The sequence below is a fragment of the Nanorana parkeri genome, unplaced genomic scaffold (genome assembly GCF_000935625.1).
Source record: "Nanorana parkeri isolate BGI_ZX_2015 unplaced genomic scaffold, ASM93562v1 scaffold3104, whole genome shotgun sequence".
Lineage (NCBI taxonomy): Eukaryota > Metazoa > Chordata > Amphibia > Anura > Dicroglossidae > Nanorana > Nanorana parkeri.
Genome location: NW_017309372.1, coordinates 27,029 through 37,551, shown reverse-complemented (window position 1 = coordinate 37,551; position 10,523 = coordinate 27,029). Strand labels below are relative to the sequence as shown.

Genomic DNA, 10,523 nt, shown 5'->3' with positions numbered 1-10,523 from the left:
ATTTTAATAGAAATACATTTTATTCTATTAATTTGTTTATTTATATTAATTTAATTATTTTTTTAACTTAATTTTTTCACTTAACTTTATTGCTATCACACAGGAGCTGACAACCCCTGTGTGATAGCATTTAGAGGTGACAGATTCTCTATATTGATCCTGTCACCTCCAGGACAGGAGTTCTAGCACAGCACTGAGCTGGAACTCCTGTGACAGCAGAGAGGGGAGACTGCTCTCCCCTCTCGCTGTGTACACGGAGCGGCAGGGTTGCTTTTAACTCAGCAGCTCTGCTCACCGTATCGGCAGCCAGTGAGAGACTCGGCGGCGGAGCGAGGAGAGAAGTAGGTTGGGTGGGGGGTAAACGAACGAACAAGCGGCTTCACATTACATTTAGCCCTGCTTTCCCAATTCCCTTGTGGGGAATCTGGGCCTGAGTCCATTACAGGAGCAAGCTTGGAGTGGTGACTACTCTACAACAGACACAGGGACCATGGGTAACAAAAGTAGCCCCCCTCCAGAAGGAAGAACAGTGTCAGCACCAATTCAGAGATGATTGGAGGATCTACAGCCGAGTGATACACAAATAAGATACATTATTGTTAATAGTTAAGGTACCTGAATGTATTTTTAATTTAACTCCTGAGTTTGGTGTCACGTTAAATGAGGATCCTCCAAGGTATTTAAAGGCATTACATTTGTTGACTAATTCAGCATAAATCGGGAGATGATTTTATTTCAGTTTATTTGTGAATATTATTACTTTACTCCCAATTACCAGAGAGTTGATTTCGGGCATAGCACATGTGAAAATGACACCATTCCTCTTTTCTGTAGGAGTACATTATCTCTTTCTTGTTGGTTTCAGGTGCTCTTGTAGCTGCTGATACCTGCTTTAATGTAAACATGAGAGGCGCAAACTATGGATACTGTACCCAGTTGGGGGGAAAATTTCAACCATGTCTTCCTCAGTGAGTATACAGTACATATATAAATGCAGCTCCTATTAAGGGGAAACAATGATGATGTTCTGTCTCAACCACCAATTTATGTATTGGCACATAAGTTCCTGAGACTAGTCTGTACGGATTGTATAACTACATGCTGAGCTGATGGCATCCACAGGCAGGGTCCAACTCACCAAGAAGACCCAGAGTAGAATCCCATGTAGTTTATCCAGACTTGGCAATACATAGGATGTGATTTCCTTGTCATTCTCAGAGGTGGAAAGACATTTCTATCTGAAGCCTTGTACGGCATGAACACAACCCTCTTAACAGTGAGGGAGAAGTGAGGGAGAAGTGGAGGGAGAAGTGAGGGAGAAGTGAGGGAGAAGTGAGAGAGAAGTGAAAAGAAACCAGGAAGGAGAGGCGGGAGTGTCTAATTAGAGGACTGTACCAATATACACAAAACATGAGGGAGGTGAATGGAAAAGACCAAATGTATACAGAAATTAAGTCAATGTAGCTTTATAGAAATTGTCCTACTGTTCCACACACAGCAGAAGCTCCAGTTACTACACAGCTGGTACCAAGACACATCTGAACCCTGTACCTTATACCAACAGACCCCCCTGACATGACTAGGTAATTCTTATAGGTGCTGTACATTCAGATCTTGAACATTGCTCCCAATGTCTTTTCTTATTATTAATAATAATAATGATAATAATATTGTTGTTATTGTTATTATTATTATTCAGGGTTTATATAGCACCAACAGATGCACAGCTCTTTACAATATAAAAGGAACAGTACAGTTACAATACAATTCAATACAGGACTGTGAGCACACACCTGCATAACATTGCCTAAAGACCTGTCCTAACCAGAAGGTAAGGACAAATGTCTGACCACCCAATGCCAGATGATGACATCAATCTGAGCCATTTTGACCTCTGGCAAGTAAAACCCCATTAATACAGCTGTTACAATAACAAGCAAATGAAGTGGAAAAGTGGGAACTTGGGGAACATAAGCTCAGGACAGTGCCACCACCCATTGCAACCTTTTAACTAGCCCCCTTCTGCCCCATGTCTTTTATTGAAGAGACTCATTAGTATTCCCTTCATTATATATGCATAGAGTGGTTAAGTGACAGCTTCCTCAGCCCATGCTTCTACCAGTCATGGGTTCCTTTCACCAAAGCTCCAAGGCCCACTCATGACACAGCCGTACCAAATAAGCCAGCTAATATATCAACACAGATAGCAAAAGTGTTTTTGTTTTTACAAAGTAATCTACAGTAGAGCTACTTGTCTCCTGATAGGGATGTTAAATGTGGCGTGCTCTTCTGCTCTGGTGGAAACCCCAATCCCAATATTATCAATACCCTTGTGGCTACGCTTGGTACCTGCAAGGCAGTCCTGCACCCATCCGGAATGGTGGTGAACGGCACAAAGTGCGCAGAAGAGAAGGTGAAAACAAGAAGCCTTTTTACACTGCTCATCTTTCATTACTGTTTTTTGGAATTCTGAGATCATGTGGAGATATAGAGTTCAACAATATTTCTATCTGTGTGGCCCTCAGAGTGTCTGACTTAATGTGGGCCGTGTACCCAGTTCAAGGTGATCCCGATTCCTTGCTCCCCCATATAGAAAGCTTCACTTCTGACCATAAGGGAAGAGATTGAAGCTGCTGTAGTATGTTTGCAGTAGTTCTGTATTTTTTTGTGTGTGCTGTAGCTCTAATCACAGATTCAGTACTTCCCTCGGGTGTGAATAATTGCGCATTTGATTATTTTTTGGACTTGAATACAGAGGGATTTGATATGGGGAAGCAGGTGGCTTCCCAATTTGTGACAGTGCTAGGGCCTGTAGATCAGGAAAAGTCACTGGTGTCCCAATAGTGATGCAAGCAATTCTATTGATGCATGTTCACAAAGGGCCCCGTCATCATCAGGCGAACAATGTGATGATGGATTGAGCGACCAAACACTAGGCCAAAACACTGTCATAACATCATTACCTTATCTAAGCTCTGTCGGCAGGCCGTTCATCCCACTTCGGCTGTCACTTTGGCTCAGTCAAGCGGCTGAGCTGCTCGGCGGCCTTCGTCTGCTCTATGGACTATTGTAAATGGGCTACTGAACCGAAGGGCTCTGGCGGCCGAGGAATCAGCCGAAGGTACAGCTGTATCCTTCGCCTCAATAGTGAATAACCCCCTTAATCTATGCATTTCGGAGCGGCTTTGAGGGGAGATGCGCCGTGGCCGCTGCTGATCTATGTCTGTGACAGCCAGCACCCCCACATGCCATAGCGACCCAGGCGGCCCAGGCCAGGCCCCTCTGTGCCCAGGCCCCTCTGTGCCCAGGCCCCTCTGTGCCCAGGCCCCTCTGTGCCCAGGCCCCTTAGCAGCAGCCTGGTCGCTATGACGATTGTTACGCCACTGGCACACACACAAGTTAAAAGCCTGAAGTTTTGGCAAGAAATCTACTGAAAACCCTCAAGCAATGATATATTTTCTGAAAGCAGAGGCCCTGCAGAATTAAAAAAATGCTAGTTGCAATTTTTTTTATTTTGCATTATATTTGCGCAAATGTTTATCAAATCAACAATTTTTGAGTGATGACCCTAGAATTATTGCTCACTCTAACACTCACAGCGATATGCGCATAGGTACACCTGAAACTTGTTTGCATTTGTATGTGTGTGTATATGTGAGGGCAGAGAGCTTTAAACATGTTTTTTCTGCCCCCCAGGCTCCAGAGCGCTGTCTGTTAGCCTCACCTGCACTAAATTGCCATTGAGACAAGGTGTAAAACCTGGGGCTGACTAGAGGTCCTGGAAGGTGTGGGACAGGAATCTGGGTGATATATAAATCCCTTACAGGACCTCTCCAGGCTCTCTGCATGACCACCTGCTACAGTGTGTATAGATCTTCCTAAGGTACACCCACCATGCCGAACCTGTGTCTGCACAAGGAACAGCGGAGCCCAGGACACGCGTCTCTAGAGGAGGGTTGTCACCTTCTCAGGCCCATAGAAGTAATTGGGCAGCTCTACAGTTCTACTTCTATGTGAAAGTCAACAGATGGTTGAAACAAATGAGACCAAGGTCAGCCGTAATCCTGTTTTAACCAGTTTCGGACCATGACATATATGTCTATATAGCGGTCCAATAGTGGTTAAAGGACTCCCACCAAAACGGTTATTATTCTATGCAGCTATTCAAATACTTGAACGGCATGTCTACCTGACTGATGAATTGTGTGTATGGGGAGCACTCATATAGGTGTGCTTCTTTAGAAAAGATATGAAGCCTTCTGTCTATTCTTCGGATGATACACAATGTAATGTCTCAGGGATTAATAAACTTTGCTTTACCTTTGCAGATCTGCTACAGGGGAGTGTGCACAAGCAAAAACACTGCATATGATTCACTTGACTGTTTTGGTGAATGCGCAGGCCATGTGGTAAGATTCCATTATAAGGGTATCTGGAGCTTCTAGTTTGAAGAAAAGCTCTGAGGAGAACATATGTAGCCTCCATTACTGACCAATTCTGATGAGCATGCTGGGAATAAGTGTTCAGAGGCTGTGTGTGAAATGTGAGGAATGTGAAGAATCCACAAATAGGAATACAGCCAGTGCGTTCCAGCATGGGAATAGACCCCACTTCTTCAGGGCTGTGGGAGAAGGACACTAAAGGGTCCAGATATTAACTGGAAGAATAAATGGGTGCCTTGTGAGCTGCTCTTTAGTTCTGATCTGATGGTAAACCATACTGATCCGTCGGCTTTATAACATTGAATAACAAGTATGCTAATTGAGTACTATGACTTAAAGTGACATTAAACCCTCAGATTTTTTAACATAAAACAATACTGTAATGTGTGCCTTACTGTAATCCATGGTTGTTTCCCTTCTCTTTGCTGCTCTTCCTTTTAAATCCTCATGTCTTCTCATGCTGGGGGAGAACTTCGCTTTGCAGCTGGGTGCCTCTTCCTGTAGTGCTGGCTCAGGTTGCAAACGTACACACAGACACCATGTATCCATTCCAGAGACAAGGCAGTCTGCTGCAAAACAGAAGTTCTCCCCAAGCATGAGAAGAGATACGGATTTAAAAGGAAGAGCAGCAAAGAGAAGGAAAACAACCATGGATTAGAGTAAGGCGCACATTACAGTATTGGTTTATGTTAAAAAATCTGAGGGTTTAATGTCACTTTAATGATATCACTTGCTGTGTACATGTCCTGGAGTCGTGTAATACTGTGCTACTGTAAGAGATCTTGGTAGTTTCTGAGTCCTGGGTTCGTATCTTCACATATCTGTGTGAGTCTTATTTATTTATACACTCTAGAAAAAGGGCACTTAGGGGGATATGATCACAATGTATAAATATATTATATAAGCTGTAATAACCTTTTTACAATGAGGTCCCTGAAGAAGACCTGTGGCCACAATTTATAGCCCATCCACAGGAAAACCAGAAAACTACCCTTGCTGTGGAGCTAACCCCATCTTGCAAGGGTTAAGTTTATGCCTGGGTTTCACAAGAGCTCACTCCCGTGATGGACTACAATCTCATGTTTAGTTTACTAATTTGTACTGAGATTGTAGTCTATCACAGGAGCGAGTGTGGAGCGGTGACAACTAAATAAAATACATGTAATGGTGGAGAGGAAAAGCAGACAATGCCAATACAATCTGATTATCGGTGATTTACAGACGTTCAGAAGGGAAGACGTATGATGTACAACGGATGATATGTATACAGTAGATGTGTTTTTACAGTGCTTGTATATTATGTTTCTTCCTCTGCTGGCTCTGCCTCTAGATAGGCAGAGCCAGCTGTCACTCACGCAGCTGGGCGGATCCAGACCTAATTGTCGGAATCCGCTTCAGCTGCGGCGTCTCAGTATACCGCGAGCTACAGCTATACTGAGCTTAGGGGGACGGGAGGACGCTAGTTTGTGACCTCCCGTTACCCTAAGGAAAACTATGGGGAAAACCCCTAACCCCATAGTTCTCCTTTAACTATGAACAAAAACAAAAATCTTATTTCTGCATCCCTCGGCTGTAGATCCTCAAATCATCTCTGAATTGGTGCTGACACTGTCCTTTCTTCATTGAGGAACTTGGCCTTGGGACACCAGAGAGTGTAAATACGGCCCTGGTAGTCACCACTCCAAGCTCGCTACTGTGATGGACTACAACCTCATGTTTTGTTTACTAATTTGTATTGAGATTGCAGTCCATCACAGGAGCGAGCTTGGAGTGGTGACTACCAGGGCCGTATTTACACTCTCTGGTGTCCCAAGGCCAAGTTCCTCAATGAAGAAAGGACAGTGTCAGCACCAATTCAGAGATCTACAGCCGAGTGATATACAAATAAACTACATTTTTGTTAATAGTTAAGGTACCTGAATGTATTTTTAAGGTTTAACTCCTGAGTTTAGTGTCACTTTAAGTACACCAGCCAGGCATCGGACTTGCTCCAGCCATTGATTGGAGGATAATTTTAGTGATCAGGTCATTCCTGTAAGAGTATTGATAGAACCTTCAATGGATCCTAGTTGTCCTTCCCTCCCTAGCTTGATTGCTGAGGTACAGATGACAGGAGGCTAAAATAAATTAAGAGTTTGAGACTTGTTCTATGTAAAATACATTTCATTATTTTCTGATGAATTGATTTCATTGTGTTTATTTTCTATTTGTCTGGAGCTCATATTTAAAATAATTGGATAGGAAGGGCAAACGCCTATGTTTATGTAGCGCTCACCCCCGAAGGAGCCTTCAGAATAACTCGGGTCATCACTAGTTTCCTAGAGGTTTTGGTCTTCAGGTGCCCCATTAGTATTTAACTGCCCTCTTCTAGTGCCCACAAAGTTGATATCCACTCCAGAAGAACTTTTATTAACATCTTCACACTGGGGAGAGAGGATATAGGGACCCTAGACATCCAGGGTAGTACAGACATAGACTCCAGACTCACCAGCCCCTTTTAGCATCTCAATATAGATCCATTCGTAGCACAGCGGATAGGAATTTGAGTAGCAGATGGACAGGGATGAGCACAGATCCTAAGCAGGAGAGACAGCAGACTTGCTCCTGAGGTCCACTATGTTCCCGGCACCTCCAGCAGCCATCAGCTTCCCTAGTTCTCTTCCTCTGACAACAGCATAGGCCTCCTCCATACTTGAGGCCTAGTGAAACACTTCCCGAACTCCAGCATCCCCACCCCCGGGCCTAGCCTGGGTGGGGGCAGGTTGGGCAGCACTCCAACCTGGACTAATCCATGGCTGGCACCGGACTAGACTAAGCACATGGCAATTCCCTCCAGTATATTTACTCTGTCCCAGCATGCAACACTGGGAGAGAGAGAGAGAGAGAGAGAGAGACCCAGTGATTGCCTGCTGTACTGTACATACACTCACAGTGCCTCTCATTGGCTGTACCACAATACAGCAGAGTCATACTCCACCCAGGTAGGTACAATCAATACCAGGCACCTGGAATTAACCAGATAAATACCAATTATAATCCAGCCAGGCTGACTGCAGCCCTGGCAATGTCAAAATTGCTATTAGCCACCTCACAAAAGGTGATGGGGGCTACACTTATAAACTGTGTTTAGGGAGCCCTGAGCATTTCTGTTTTTTGGCCATGATATGATATACCGTATTAAATGTAGCAATTCCTAGGAACTTGGTGCATTTATTATTATCATTGTTCTTTCATTGGACAGCAATATTCTTGTCTTTATTCATTTTTATTTTAGAAGTGTAACAATATGGAGGAATGTTATTGTGATCAAGGCCAATTCCTACCCAAATGCACCATACCTGATGTCCAGACAAATGTGACTATCAGTGAGTACGAAACTAACTGTCTAATATTAGATCCGTCAAGCAAAACAAATGGCAAACGCACTCATCAACAAATAACCAGCTTTAAAGCAAGGTGCACATGGAAGGGCTTTATACAGCACAACAGCAAAAAGTTTACCAGCACACTCACCAGCCAGCATGCAAAATAAAACCTGTCTAACCACTAAGGTTAAAACCAGAGGTTTTAGATACACGTCTTCTGCAGAATATGTGAAAGCCGCACCAAGGCCCCTCTGTGTAGTGCGGTCCTAACTCTAACCTATGAGAGTCTCCAACTTGGAGCACATGTAGCAAAAGATAAAATTAAGTGCAGGTTCGCCAGGAGGCAGCCAAACCTCCTTAAAGGCACAGGTACGCACAAGGGAACCTGCACATCACAACGGCAGCTGAGACCCCCAGTGTGTCACTGCACCAAATCTGTCAAACCTCTGTTTTTAACCTTAGAGGTTAGACAGGTTTTTTTTTTGCATGCTGGCTTGTGAGTGTGCTGGGAAACATTTTGCTGTTGTAATATTAGATCCGTGTCGCATCAGAAACAAAATACATTATCCAAATTAATGATTTAATAATGTCTCTTTTTTACTGTGTCATAGGCATAAGTAGTCATTGCAGTTTTATAACCTTGCGCCAATGTGACTAGCCAGTCCCCAATTTATACACAGTGCTTCGCTAACACACTTCAAATCAATATGTAAAAGTGACAAAAAAATTCAATCTCTATGGGATCAAAATCATATAACATTAATTCATGCAAAACCTTCACATGAAATTCTAAAACATTATTAAGTCCTTTTTCCGTGTCCTTAAAGTAAATTCCACAACTGTGCACTCTTGAATAAATGAACCAGTGCAAGGTTTCCACCAATCCCGTGTCCTCACCAACTACCCTCCACCTCTCCACATGAAGGAAACACTTCCAAAAAAGGACGCTCACCTCCTCCATAGACTTTGTATATAAAGATCTAACGTGTCGCGCACTCATCCTTTACCAGCCCTCTGGTCAACCGGGCTCTTTCTTATTTATTGAGGTACACAAGTAATCTTCTTCTACATATGGTTCCTCAATAGATCTGGCATACAGAGATCTGAAGGGTTGTTATGTTCGGCTGAGCCAAAGTGCAGAAGAACTTCGACTCAGCCGATCTAACATCTGGATCAGCTGAGGCGAAGCTCCGGCAGCCCGCTGCCGTTCGCCCCTATTCATATAGGGGCCGAACGGCAGTGAGTAAATAGCCGAATCCTGCGAGTGGCATTGGGCTCGTCTATTCTGCTCGGTACATCCGTGGTACTGAGCAGAATAGCAAGCAAATAGGGAAAAAAGTGAGATAACGGCTGGCTCCGCCCAGCTGTCCTTTGCGGGGCTTACGGCCAGCCCTTCGGCAGGCCGTTCGTCCCGCTGCGGCTGACACTTTAGCTCAGTTGAGCGAAAGCAAATGCCTTCGGCTTGGCCACTTTCGGCTGCTGTACGGGCTATAGTGAATAGCCCATACAGCAGTCCTTCGGTTCAAATGAACCGAAGGGCTCCGGCGGCCGAAGAGAGCTGAAGGATCAGACAAAGCTACAGCTGAATCCTTCTTTGTGAATAGACCCCCTAGTATACACATATGATCCTCTTCTTGTGCATGAGGCTCATAAAAGGAATAGAAGGAGAACCAAAGCCTATACCAGCAAGACACTTTAAATACATTTTATTTCAAATTTACTCACATGCTTGAATAATAACACAATCCCACAATAAAAACTCGATTCGTCCCACAGAGCGGTTACTCAATCCACCGCACCTGTGCAATCCATTCCTGCACACAACCTGTTCCCCTGCTTCGCCCTACACACGTTATGTCAAATGCGTGACTTCACCAGGGGAAAAGTTTTAGTATTTCACGCGGAAGTTTTGCATGAATTAATGTTCTCTGATTTTGATCCCATAGAGATTGCATTTTGTGTCACTTTCACATATTGATTTAAGTGTGTTAGCGCAGCACTGTGTACAAATTGGGGAGCTTCATAGAACTAGACAATTTTACATTGTGGAGCGGTAGATTGGGATACATACTATTTATAATGTCTTGATGAGTGGATGTCAGTCTAGAGGAGTGGGCATTCCAAGAAAGGTTACATTTGCTTGCAGAGTGCCCTAGGTAACACCCACATGTGATGCTGAGTCTAATCCAATAAATGAACCAGTGGGCCAAGGACAGTCAGACTGGGAAAGAAAAGGGCTAGACAATGCTAGATGTCCTCGAGCCAGGACATGAGGCCGGGTCTATCTGACTTCCTGAAAAACAACAAGCTGTTGCGCTAGGAGTAATAAACACTGTGTGATGAAATAACAGCAATGTATGGTGATAACCCGTGTAAATATATTGCTAATATGTTGCGCTAGGTCCTAATCACCAATCTCACTATGCATTTTGTAACAACATGAATTCTCCTCCAACGAGTGCAGTTGTGAATGAATGTGAATAAATAAATAAATAAATATGTATATAGTTGATTGTGATATATATGTATATAATAAATGTGAATAAATAATGAAATACACTGAGTGGCCAGATTATTATGACCACCTGACGTTTGTAGGCAAATTAGCTATAATTAGCTATAATTTCGCGCTGAAGTTGCTAGAGGGCCAGACCATTATAAATAGGGAAGCAGGTTGTTTACCACGACAGTAGAAGTGATTTTGTTTCTGAAGATA

The 10,523-nt window shown here is 43.6% G+C and overlaps 1 protein-coding gene across 1 annotated transcript in view; it reads left to right on the top strand.

The window, feature by feature from the left end:
• LOC108802773 (zinc metalloproteinase-disintegrin-like crotastatin) overlaps window positions 1-10,523 on the top strand; it is a 52,381-nt gene that overhangs the window by 34,258 nt on the left and 7,600 nt on the right. Inside the window, exons 16-17 of the mRNA XM_018574632.1 lie at window positions 866-968; window positions 4,329-4,409. Coding sequence (XP_018430134.1) covers window positions 866-968; window positions 4,329-4,409 — 184 coding nt within the window. The remainder of the gene's footprint in view (window positions 1-865; window positions 969-4,328; window positions 4,410-10,523) is intronic.